Source organism: Ursus arctos, unplaced genomic scaffold, assembly GCF_023065955.2.
Source record: "Ursus arctos isolate Adak ecotype North America unplaced genomic scaffold, UrsArc2.0 scaffold_17, whole genome shotgun sequence".
In the NCBI taxonomy this organism is placed as follows: domain Eukaryota; kingdom Metazoa; phylum Chordata; class Mammalia; order Carnivora; family Ursidae; genus Ursus; species Ursus arctos.
Genome location: NW_026622841.1, coordinates 184887 through 198295, shown reverse-complemented (window position 1 = coordinate 198295; position 13409 = coordinate 184887). Strand labels below are relative to the sequence as shown.

General features: G+C 44.5%; 1 protein-coding gene across 5 annotated transcripts in view; it reads left to right on the top strand.

Annotated features, from left to right (window-relative positions):
• The first annotated feature begins 4511 nt into the window (after positions 1-4511).
• The window catches only part of ADNP2 (ADNP homeobox 2), a 29893-nt gene continuing 20995 nt past the window's right edge, over positions 4512-13409 (top strand). The window contains exons 1-3 of one of the 5 annotated variants that reach the window (XM_057313291.1): positions 4512-4590; positions 6101-6201; positions 12929-13051. In XM_057313291.1, the coding sequence (XP_057169274.1) occupies positions 12944-13051 (108 nt within the window). In that variant the 5' untranslated portion in view covers positions 4512-4590; positions 6101-6201; positions 12929-12943. Of the gene's footprint in view, positions 4591-4851; positions 6202-12928; positions 13052-13409 lie in introns of those variants that run through there. The other 4 variants (XM_057313292.1, XM_026496550.4, XM_057313290.1 and 1 more) reach the window with 4 other exon arrangements.

Here is a 13409-nt window from a genome sequence, read left to right as displayed (position 1 = left end):
ACTTTTCAGATACAAATCTAATTCTATCAACCCACCTGGTGAAAACACTTAATTGGCTTCTCACTGGTCTTAGGAAGACCCAAGTGGCTTCATGATCTGGTCCCTCACCTACTCTTGTAGAGTTTTTCTCCTCATGATCCGCACTTCAGTTGTTCTGGTTTCTTTCATCAATCTGCCTAGGCCATGCTCCCTCCAGGGACAGGGCCGTTGCAGGGGCTGTTCCTGCTGTTTGGAGTCACCTCCCCTTACCACGTCTCACGGCTTTGATCCACTAATGTTTTCTTGTCCCTCTGACTTCAGGTTGTCGCTTCCTTAAGACTGCTACTGTAGACCAGGTTTCTGCATCACAGATGCTTGGAGAGCATACCTTCTTCAGGGTGTTTACCTCAGTTTGTAATTAAACCGTCATTGTGTAGCTATTTCACTGATGGTGTTCTCCTCCACCGGATTCCAATCTTTCGTTTTCTGTTCATCACTGTCTCCTTGGTACCTAGTAGACACACAAAAATATATATAGAATAGAGTCAAGAAAGGCATGGTTAGATGTAAGTTGTTCTCGAGGAATAACTGTCCCTCTTTTCTATAGAAATTTCAGTGGTTTTAGATTAACCTTAGCCACTTATTTTATTGTAGATGAGCATGTGTACATTTTGTTGACAGATCAACCAGGGCTGCCAAATATAGTTGTGTGCTGTGCACAGTCCCCATGGAGACAAGCCGAGGTGGGGGTGGGGTGGGAGCGGAAATCAAGCCCACTCTATTCACCCAGGTCTGTGTCTCAGATGATAGGATGCTCCCCCCCTTCCCTCACATATAAAGGCACTTCTTTCTCCACGTGAGGGCCCTCTGGGCAGCACAAGACCAAAGGGCTTCCCTGCTTTTAAATTTGCACAAAGGTACCCGTGGGCTGACCTGTCAGGCTCTGGGGCTAGTTTAAGATTTTTCTGTGTTCTGTGGTCACCCAGATTGCTCTCTTTATGCTGGACAGTTATATTACAAGTGCTGATTCTGATTATGGGGTGAACTAGATGAGAGAGTAGGAAGGATTCAGCATAGCATCTTCACTTTTAAACCCAACTGAACGACTAAAATCAAAGCATCTGTACTTGTACGGACACCAAGTCAGTTGAGGAAAAGCAGAACAAACTCATGTGTGCTGTCACATGACTTGCTGACATCTCTGCTATGCACTTTCCTGAGTCTCTGAAAATAATCTTGACAAGTTCCACTGGGTCATATTGCCCATTCCTTCTGTGGTGGGGAGGGACGATCCTTCAACAGCATCAAAGCTGTTGATTGTGCTTTGAAACAGCATTCATTATATATCCATGCTGAGGTATTTAGGGATGTAGTGGACTGATGTCAGCAATTTTCTTTGAATGCATCAAAAAAAAAAAAAGAGGATGGATCAAGAGATGCATAGTTGGACAGCTGGGTGATACAGCAAAGGGAGCAGGATGTTAACGGTGAGATCTTCGTGATGGTGCCCACTATATAACTATTTAAACTTTTCAATATTTTTACAATGTTTTCATAATAAGATGAGAGAAAACTTTTATTCAACATTTATGAAAGTTGTCTTATATTTATTAAAATATTTATTTTATATTTCTTAAAGTAACCTAGGCACCAGGGATACAATGGTGAAGAAAAGACATAGTTCCTGTTGGCACAGCACTTCCTGAGAGACAAACACATCAGCAGATGGTGATGAAACAACCCATTGAGTGCAGTGACAGACACACAGAATGTTCTGGAATACCAAGGAGAAGTATCTGCCATGTTTTGTGATGTTTCTGCATGGAGTGGTAGTGGTCAGGGAGATCTTCCTAGAAGAGGGGGCAGCAGAGCTCAGCCTCAAATGGCAATGGAATGAAAATTAGTTCAGGTGGTGGGGAGGACAAGAATTACATGGACACAGGGGTGTTTCTGGTAGCAGGAGATGGGCTGGGACTGGTCAAGCTTGGAGAGCCTGTGTGCCATGCCGACTACTGGACTTGAGAAGGATGTGGAATGGCTGAAGATAGGAAAGGGAATGGCGGGGTCCAGTTTGTCTTAGCTACATCTCTATGGTGGCTGACTAGAGAATGTCCCTGAGGAGCCAAAGCTGGAGATAACGTAGGTGCTTGTGTTGGTGTTCCTCAGGAGGTGACCTGAATTCCAAGGCTGCTGGTGAGACAAGAGATTTGAGGAATGTTTAGGATATAAAATTGGAAAACTGGAGATGGGAAAATGAAGGACAGTTAAGCACACTGCTTACTGTAATTACAAAGAGGGATGATGGGTTATTTGGAACATTTTAAATCTGAGGTGCCTATAGGAGACCCAAGTGGGGCTGCCCGATTGGCAGCCAGAAAAATAAAAGTGAAGCCTAGGAAAGAGGTACATATATAGATTTGGAATTGAAATAATGAAATTTGAATGTGCAATTGATATTAAGAAGGGAGAGTATGCAGAGTAATAAAATGAGAGAGACGGGTCTTCCAGTACCTAGTACAGTGCCTGGCACACAGGATCTGGGTGATGAATATGTGTTGAAAAATGAATGAAAGTGGGCATAATCCTGGAGACCCACGTTCAACGATGGGCTGAGGGAGGGAAGCTGATGAAGATGAGGAATAGTCAGAGAGCCTGGAGATGAAGGGCCACATCTGGGAGTTGTCAGGGAGAGAAGGGCTTCAGGAGAGGGAGAGCGACTACAAATGAAGGGTTAGGACTCACGTCTGTTCTTGGGTCTAACAATTACGCGGTCACTGGTGACCCAGGAGTTTGCGCAGAGTGGTGAGGGCTGTGGCAAGAGAGCATGAGAATGTAGAGTCCAGAGTCCAGTCACGGTTGGGAGAAATGTGACCAAATGCTCTCTTTAGATTACCTTGATCTGGATCAAGGGGGGATAAAAGTCTTTAACTTTACTTTTAATCACACCATGATTTCAAGGAAGATATATAGGGATATCATACCCATTTAGCACTGTGATTCATTATCACATTAAATCATAATTCATAAATAAATATAAAGATCAAACTCTCCTTCAATTGTGGCTTGTGTTCCTGTAGGGACAAAAACGCAAACTGCGGTCATGTAATATAAGTCCAGAATTTAACACATTTTTAAATTAATTCAGACAGTTATTTAGTGCCTGTTATATTTTTGGTCACTGGGCTGTACTGAGCAGAAGGTCCCAGTAAAGAGGGAGAAGCTGAAATTATGGGAGGGGGTGACTGAACATGAAGTGCTAGGCATGGCGAACAGGTCCAAGGAAGGACCGACTGGAGGGAACATGGGCAGACACACCCTCTGAAACGCGCTCTAAGGTCAGGGTGGCTGTTGAGGAAAGGGGTGTGCACGGCGCGGCGGGAGGTGGAGGAAGACCAAGTCTGATGGTCTTGGTGTTGCAGAAGGAGGCGTGGTCTTCTGCCGAAAATGAAGTTGAGGAAGGGCGGGCGTTGCCCAGAGAGCGTCACTGAGGAGGGAAAGGCCTGGAATGGTCATTAAAGAGCAGGACTAGGACAGGGACCGGGTAAGAAAAAGGAGGTGTTTGCCTGACACCGGGCTTCTCATTAAAGTGCAAGATCCCTGAGGGCGGTGTGGTCCTTATCTTCCCCCACAAGTCTGACTCAATGGATGAAGACCCAAACCTATTCTGAAAGTTCCTACTCCATGTATTCACTCATTTTGAGAAATAGAATATTGCTTCGCAATTAAAATCTGGGCAAAAGTGAACTTTTAGGCCACTTAAGAGTTTTTCCAAATGTATGCAATTAACCTCTTCCCTACACAACAGATAGTAGCTCTAACGAAAAAATCAGAATTCTCAAGAAAAAGTATGACAATTTTCTCAGAGAAGAATCGTGAGGTCAGGAGCCCCCCATCCAGTCAGTTCCCCAATATGTGTCAATTTCAAGGGCACACTTGTCAAACTTCTAATAGCCCAACTTGTGTTCTCCAATGGCAGCGCAGGATTCCCCTCACAGCTGGCTTCCTATTGGCTCTGAGATGTGGGCGGGGCCAGCCATTCCTGCTACTGCCACTAGCTCCACCCCCATTCCATGCAAATGAAGTCAAAGCTCTGGTGAGCCCACGTGATGGGTCACGTGGGTGATGACATCCTCGCCCCACCCCCTCCAATGACGTCATCACCTACTCAAACTCTCTCGAGAGTTTGCAGAGATGCTAGTGAGAGGCTGGCAAGTCAGCCCACTGTGGCAGGAAGGGGGTTAGGGGCGGGGGCTCCAACAGGGGACCCCCACTCCCACTCCAGAGCCTTTAGTCCAGCTTCAGGCAGGGGCCCCAAGGGTCCTGTGGGACAGTGCCCAGGGGGTCCCATGCACACTCTCCCCCCATTGGCTGGCTGTACTGGCATGCAAATGAGGGCGCGCGTCACTTCCGGAGGCAAATCGAGCGCCATTTTCTCTTTCTGGCCGTGCTGGGAGGAGGGGACGGGGTCGCGCGGAGGTGGGCGCGCGCCGAGGCGGGGGTCCCGCCGCGCGGGGCGGAGGCGGGCGCGGGCGCGGGGCCCCGGCGGGCCGCGGCGGCGCGGCGAGAGGCGGCGGGGGACTCGGCGGCGGCGCTGCGGGCGCCCAGCGGTAGGTACGACCCCGGCCCAGCCCCGCGGCGACGCCCCCGGCCCTGCCCGGCCCAGGCCCGCGGAGTCCCGACGGCGGCCGCGGCTCCGCCCCGCCCCGCCCACAGCCCGCGGCCCACGGCAGCCTCATGAATCCCGCGACGTTCTCCGGGCGCGGGGTTCGCGGCTCGGAGGGCGCCCGTCATCCCTCTGCGTCACGTGGGCGTCAGGGGTGGTCGCCAGGGGAGGGGGGTGGGGGGCGGGGGGCGGGCCGCGCGGAGAGGAGCAGCTGGGCGCGGGGAGGGTGGTGGGGACAGCCGCCCCCGCGGGGCGCGCCTCCCCGCAGCCCGGCTACCCGGAGCCTCTCCCGGGGGCAGCCTGGAGTGACCGCCGAGGTGGGCCGTGCGGGTCCGGTGGCGGGGAGCTCTGGCCTGGGGCGGTTTCACTCCGGGCGGAGAGGGCAGTGGGAGGGCAGCCCGGCAGCCCCGCGCTCCGGGCGTGAACGGGGATGATGGCTATGCAGATGTTGACATTAAAATGCTAACTTTTCATCATCTGCCTTTGCCGACTGCGTTGACGTAGGTTGTGTTGCAGAATTTCTGCTAACGTTTGGCTTTGGAACGTCAGAGATGAGACCTGCCGGTTCAGATCGTGGGCACTTGCGTACTGATAGATATTTTAGGTGTTTTCTGTGAACGTGAGCGGATTTGCTGGAATGCTGTTAACTCGTTATAATTGAATAGAAGGGTAATCACAGCCTGTGGGAGGGAGGGTAGCGGACTTCCCCTGCCCGGAGGCAGGTGCAGAAGACCTGCGGGGAACACCCGGGTTTACTGCAGTCTGTAGGGTTGGGAGTCTGGGTCCCAGTGGGGCCGCATGTAACTCGCGGGGCTTGTGAAAAGTGCAGCTACATCTTGGGTCGGAGGTAAGGAATACATGTGTAACTACCCAGAGCCATCACTGGACAGCTGGCAGGCTGCACTTGGATATTTCGGTTGGAGTTGGTGGTCTTTCCGCGTGGAAGTGACGGATCTGAGTGTAGAAGGGGACATGGTGCTGCTCTGGACGATGGACAGGATTTTGACTGAGAGGTGCATTTAGGGTTACGAGTTGATTGGTTATGGTAGGTGAAGGGGGAGTTGTGGCAAGATATTTATTTACCTGGAGAGATCCCTGGGCGCCTTCTGAACTCGGGTTTGCCATAGGCTCTTGGTGAGTGTATGGGTGTGGTCCCTTTGAGGGGCCAGGTTCCCAGCGTTCTGCGTGTCCTCCACTCTGGCTGTCACACACGTGTTAGGGCCGTGTGTTACACGCTAGCAGACCCGAAGGCTCATGGCTTGCGGAAGGCGCAGGTCTGGGAACATCGATGCCACAAGTATTGTGTATTCTTTAAGTTGCTGAAAACAGAAGTCCTGTATTGCAGTGGTCGGGACATTGCATGAGATTTTTGGAGTCTCAGCGCTGTTCTTGTGTTAACTCCTTCATCCTTACAAACTGCTTGTGGCAGCAGCTTGTACTCTCCTGTTTTTCAGGTAGGCACCCGAGGCCCGGGGAGTAAGTGACTCACCAGAGATGACGCAGTTACAAGTTGTGGAACTGATTTGAACGCAGGAAGGACAGTTCCAGAGTCTTTGCTGGTGAGACCATGATGTAGTGTTGGCACTCATGTGAAATCCTTTGAGAACTTAGATTTCACAGGAACTCCAAAGTTCTGTGGCTTAAAAAGTATTATTTATTACCAGAACCACTAATTTTTTGGAGTGTATTTTTTCCAGAATGCAATGTTCTTAAATGACCATGATACTAAAAAACAACAAAAGAAACCCTGTAAATGCCCCTTTGGGAAATAATATTTTCTTGTGCACATGAGTGGAATTTTTGGTGGGTCCATGTGTACCACACATTGACATTAAAGGTAATTTGCTCTGAACTGAGGTTGATCAATTAGTGCATCCGTGTTCGTCTAATGTTTCCTAATGGTGAAGGTACAGATTTAACGTGCTTGTTTTGGGGTGAACCACAGTAACAGTGGTGAGGAAATGGGGGTGCTTACATTCGAGAATACAAAGTTCCTGTTCTCCAGATTCAGGAAAGAAGACTGACATTTTCTTGGTCCTACTCCCAACCCTTGAACAAGTAACTACAGGGCGATTAAAACTTGCCCAATCACTGACAGCCTCATTTCAGTATCCTCCTGAGAGTTAGCCTCCAGGAACCAGCCTCAGATAATCGGCCAATCCCTAAACCAGTGCTTCTGAAAGTCCACCAATCCTTGTATGCCATGCTTCTCAAAACCCTGTAATAAGATCAGTGCCTATTATGTAAAGCCATACTTTTTTGCAAGCAACACGTTTAGCTTCCTTGTTTCAGATACATGGGGATGATGGTCTTAACCTTGGACAGTTCTGTTTAACAACCAGTTCTGGGGAAGGGAGAACCTTGAAGGGTAGAGAGGATAATGGAACTTTAAGGAGGAAATGAAAGGAAGTCTGCTAGAGTTGGGTGGAAAGCATCTAACAATAGTTTTTGTTGAGGCTTGCTCTGGCCAAAGAAGCCAGTGTGGGCTTGAAAGTGACCTTTTGTTTAGTTTTTAGGAACATCATCATCAGGTTCTTGACAAGCTCCTGTTAGGTGAGGCTTTGGGGCTTGAACTCATGACCCTGTGATCAAGATCTGAGCTGCGATCAAGAGGTAGAGGCCCAACCTACTGGGCCACCTAGGCACCCCTAGCTGAGGCTTTTGAAGGCTAGGATCCAATTCAGTGTGTTTCGTTTTTAATAATTTTATTACTTTTTTACTTTATTTCCTAGGATTTAGTATTCTTCAGTTATAAAATGCTAAATGATCCTTCAGTCTCTCCTTCTGCTGAACCTAAGATCTACTTTAGACATAGATAGTGAAATTTGGAAAACTCATTCCAAATTAGCTTCTCAGAAACTTTGTGTTTCCTTTGTACCCACTGGGAATTCATCCCTCTTACTTGTTAACCCTTCCTCCCCCCCAACCCCATCCATTTGATTCCAATCTACCTTTTTTGGCTTTACTTTTGGCCAAATATATTGAGACTTTTCCTTTACCTCAATCTTTTTTGATGCCAATCTGTTAACCTAAGACTATTTTGGGCTCCGACTCTAACTTTCCCATAGCCTTTTTGGCACTCTCTGCATGTCTTATGATCTTTTCTGTTTTATCTCTTCTGTTCCCTCATTTTGAACATTTGCTGTATATTACACTCTCTAATAGGCCCCAGACATGCAAAGAAAACATGATTCCTACCCTGAAGAAGTTTAGTCTAATAAGAGAAATAGATATGTAAATAGATCATTGGAAACTGGTGCCATGCAAGAAATGTAAACTCAGAGGGGCACCAAGTATGCGCTGGGGGAGGAAGGATTACAAGAGGGCTGTAAAAGTGAAATTGCTGACTCGTAGACATTGTCATTTAAAATCTTGGTTGGTACAGCCAAATTGCCCTCTAAAATTGTAGAAATTATGATTTTTCTACTTAGTTTCACTGCCAGTGAATACTATCAATCTTTAAAAGTTACTGTTCTGGTAATTAAAGATTGGCATTCATTATTTTAACCTGGTGTTCTTTAATTTGATTTGACTCGTTTTTTAGCTTCGATAGCTTACACATTAAAAAAAAAAACAACTTGAAATAGTTGCAGATTCATAGAAAATTGCAAATATAATGCAAAGAACTGTTTCCCCTGAAACATCTGAAAGTAAGTTGCCAAACAAGATGCCACATTACCCAAATATTGTCTGTTTCCTACAATAAGAGCATACTTCTGCATATGCAGAATACAGTCATCAGAATCAGGAAATCAGTACGTTATTATCATTGAATCTTCAGATCCCATTGAAATTTTGCCAGTGCTCCAATAACATTTCTGGTAAAAGAAGCTACTTAGAATTGCACATTGTATTTTTAGTCTCTTCCATTGGGAAACAGTTCCTTAGTTTTCCCTCCATGATCTTTTTTTAAAAGGGTGTAATTCATATAGAGTTGTATAGCCATCACCACAGTCTAATGATAGAACATTTCTGGCATACTCCAAAAAACCTGTTTCCAGTCCCAGCCAACTGCTAACCTACCTTCTATCTCTGTAGAGTTGTCTCTTCTGAATATTTCACATAAATGGAGTCAGACAATGTGAGACCTTTTGCATCTGGCTTTCATGTAGCATAATGTTTTTGAGATTCATTCATGTTGTGGCATGCATCAGTACCTAGTTTTTATTGCCAAGTAGCATTCTTTTGTATGGGCATACCACATTTCGTTTATCCATTTACCATTTGAAGGAGGTTTGCATGGTTTCCACGTTTTGGCTGTTATGAATAGGGCTACTTTGTGTGGTCTGGACACTTTTGAATATTATAGGCTAGTTATTTTGTAGAGTGTCTATTAATTTGGTCTAAGAAGTCTACCAGACTTCTGTGAATTACTTTTTCCTTTGGTATGTATGTATGTATGTATGTATGTATTTAGAAGGGAGGGGAGGGGCTGAGGGAGAGGGAAAGAGACTCTTAAGCAGAGACTCCATGCCCAATGTGGATGGAGCCTGACACTGGGCTCGATCTCACGGCCCTGAGATCATAACCTGAGCCCATATCAAGAGTTGGACGCCAAACCGACTGAGCCACCCAGGCGCCCCTTTCCATTGGTTATTATTAAGTAATTTTTAGGGTGGTGCTTGGAAATCATGTACATATACTGTTCCTCATCAGATTTTCAGTGTAATTATTTATATCACCATAGACTTAAGTTTATATTCTGCTGGGTTATATTTTAGTTACTGTTGATGTATACCAAATCACCCCAGAACCTCATAGAATAAAACATTTGATTAAAACTCGTAATTCTTTGAACGTTGAGTTCAGACCAGAGCAGGGGAGATGGCTTGTTTCTGTTCCTCATCTGGGAAGACTCAAAGGCTGGGGTGACTTGACAGTCAGGTGTCTAGAAGTGTCTTCCCTCACATGTCTGGTGATTGATGTTGGAACATCTCCATGTGGGCTAGTTGAGCTTCCTCGTGACATGGTGTCTGGATTCTAAGCGTGATGGTACCCAGAGAGCAGGCAGAAGCAAGTAGCATTTTTATGCTCTAGTCTTGGAAGTCACATGGCATTACTTCTGCCATACTTTATTGGTGGAGGCAGCCACAAAGTTCTGCCCAGGTTGAAGGGGTGGGGCATAAGTGCCCCACTTGGGCGAGGACTGTCAAGATCATATATATATATATATATATATATATATATGTATGTATATTAAGATTTATTTATTTATTAGAGCATGCGTGGAGGGAGAGGAAGAGAGAGAATGTTAAGGAGACTCCATGTCCAGTGCAGCATCTGACATGGGGCTTGATCTCGCGACCCTGAGATCATGACTGAGCCAAAATCAAGAGTCAGATGCTTAACTGACTGAGCCACCCAGGTGCCCCAAGATCATATTGTAAAAGAGCATGTGGGATGGGAAGTACTGTTGCATTGTGTTTGGAAAATTCAGTGCCACAGGTTGTAATCTATTACTGTCATTTATTTGATGCTCAAATTGTCCCATATTTGGGTTGTGGGAATTTATTTAAGTTGGTTGCTTTTGAGTCCTTTTGACATGTCTCACCATTCCTTGAGCTACTTTCTTATTTTCTGGTACAGAATAGTCTTAGCTAGTCTTGTCTTTTCCATGCTCTAGCCCTAGAATCAGCCATTTTTCTAAGGAGCCCTGGTTCTTTGTAAAGGCAGGCAGTATTTAGACAGTAATATTTGAGGGGGGGCACCTGGGTGGCGCGTCATTTAAGCATCCAACTCTTGGTTTTGGCTCATGTCGTGATCTCAGGGTCATGAGATTGAGCCCTGTGTCAGGCTCTGTGCTTAGTTCAGAGTCTGCTTGAGACTCTCTGTGTGTCCCTCCCCCCAGCCCACTTGCATTCATTTTGTCTCTCAAATAAATAAGTAAATTAAAAAGAAAGAAAGAGAGAAAGAGAGAAAGAGAAAGAAAGAAAGAAAGAAAGAAAGAAGAAAGAAAGAAAGAAAGAAAGAAAGAAAGAAAGAAAGAAAGAAAAAGAAAGATAGATAGATTTGGGCCTTAGGAGTGCTCACTGCTACTGGAGTGTGTAACTGCTTCCAGACTCTCTTAGTGGACAAAACTATGAAATATACACACACACATTTACAACTGTATTTATTATTTATTTGTGTATGTATTAAAAATAATAAGGTCACACCTATACTTCCTATTCTGGTCAAGTGCCACAGGGTTTAGTTTAATTTTATGCCTTTTTAGATATTTTAAAGACAGCTTTATGGAGGTGTAATTTACATACTATACAGTTTAGTTCACTGGTATTTAGTATATTCACACAGTTTTGCATACATCACCACAGTTGATTTTTAGAACATTGTCATTGTTCTAAAAAGAAATCCTGTTCCCCTTAGCCATCACCTTCCATTCCTCCACAACCATAGGCAACTACTATTCTACTTTCTGTCTCTGTAAATTTGTCTGTTCTGGACACATGTTATGAATGGAATCATACAATATGTGGTCCTACGAGTCTGGCTTCTTTTACTTAGCATAATATTCCTCAGGGGTAATCCACATCGTAGCACCTGTCACTACTTCATTTCTTCTCTTCATTTCTTTTTTTGGCCAAACATTTTATTGTATGGATATACCACATTTTATTTATCCATTCGTCAGTTCATGGACATGTGGGTTGTTTCTATTTTTGGCTATTATGAATAATGCTGCTATAAACATTTGTGAACGTCTTTGTTTGGATGCATATTTTTAATTTCTCTTGGGTGAAATTGATGATTCATATGGTATCTATATGTTTCATCTTTTAAGAAACTGCCAGACTGTTTTCCAAAGTGACTGCCCCATTGTACATTATTACCCCAGTGTATGAGAGATCCAGTTGCTTCACATCCTTTCCAACACTTGTGTTTTTTCTCTCTTTTTAAATTACAGTCATCTTAGTAGGTATAAAGTTACATATTTCATTGTGGTTTTGAGTTTCATTTCCTCACAGCTAATGTTATTTAGCATCTTTTCATGTACTTAATGGCCACTTGCATATTATCTTTGGAGAAATTCAGATCTTTTGCCCATTTTCTTTTTCTTTTCTTTTCTTTTCTTTTCTTTTCTTTTCTTTTCTCTTCTTTTTTCTTTCTTTCTTTCTTTCTTTCTTTCTTTCTTTCTTTCTTTCTTTCTTTCTTTCTTTTTTAAGATTTATTATTTTTTAGAGAGAGAGCAAGAGGGGCAGAGGGGAGGGAGAGAGAAGCTCAAGCACTCTGCACTGAGCACAGAGCCCCACGTGGGGCTGGATCCCATGACTCTGAGATCACGACCTGAGCTGAAACCACCAGTTGGACACTTAACAGGCTGCAGCACCCAGGCACCTCTCTTTACCCATTTTTAAGTTGGGTTATTTGTCTTTTAATTATTGAGTTACAAGAGTTCTTTTCTTTATATATTCTGGATATAAGTTCCTTACCAGAAATAGGATTTGCAAATGTTCTCTCCCATTTTGTGGATTCTCTTTTTGGTTTTTTGATATGGTTTCCTTTGAAGTGTAAAAGTGTTTTATTTTGGGAGCGCTTGGGTGGCTCAGACTGTGAAGTGTCTCCTTCAGGGCAGGTCATGATCCTGGGGTTCTGGGATTGAGCTCCTGCTCAGCGGGGAGCCTGCTTCTCCCTCTCCCTCTGCCGCTCCCCCTGCTCCTGCTGTGCGCGCTCTCTCTCTCCACTCTCTCACTCAAATAAATAAATAAAACAAAAGTCTTCAAAAGTTTTATTTTGATGAAGTCCAACTTCTCTTTTTCTTCAGTTGTTAGTGGTTTTTGGTGTCTTATCTAAGGGTCCATTGCCAAATCCAGGTTCATGAAGATTTATGCCTGTTTTCTTTAAAGAGAGTTAACGTTTAAGCTCTTACATGGAGGTGTATGATCCATCTTGAGGTAATTTTTGTGTGTGATGGAAGAGAAGAGTCCAGCTTCATTCTTTGGCATGTGCATATGTAGCTGTCCTAGCATAATTTGTTGAAAATTACTTTGTTCTTTTTTTTTTTTTAATATTTATTTATTTGAGAGAGAGAGAGTGCACGGGGGCGAGGGGCAGAGGGAGAGGGAAAGGGAGAGTCTCAGGCAGACTCCATGGTGAGAGTGGAGCCCGATGGACTTGATCTCATGACCCCAAGATCATGACCTGAGCTGAAACCAAGTAGGCTGCCCAACTAACTGTGCCACCCAGGCGCCCTGAAAATTACTCCATTCTTAGTGTTTTACCAACTCAGTTAAATACATAGATGTCAATATAGGTACTCAGTTTTGTTTTCTTTTTCCTTTTTTTAAGGAAAAAAATTCAAAAATGTTTCAAATTCCTGTGGAAAATCTTGACAACATCAGGAAGGTACGAAAAAAGGTGAAAGGCATTCTTGTGGATATTGGGCTTGACAGCTGCAAGGAGTTGCTGAAGGTAAGAGTACATAAGTGAGGTTAGGAGAAGACAGTAACATTAGAGATGCAGGGTTGGCTTTATGGAGGTGAGATCTGAATCGGGAGTGTTCAGAATGGGTAAGGTTCCTCAAGGTGGAAATTGCTAATATTTCAGATGACTGCACGAGAGCATAATTAGTTCTTATTTATGTCTTTCTGACTTAAAGTGAGCTACTTTAAGCTGTTCAAGTTTTTAAAGTTACTTTTAGGTGGGGCTTTTTATAGTTATTAGTTATCAAATATATTTTTGATCTTTGAAGGGAATGTGTTGAATTACTTGTTATTTTAGCAAAAGAAGACCCTAACTTAATCCCCTGGATTGTTGGAGTAATTACCAA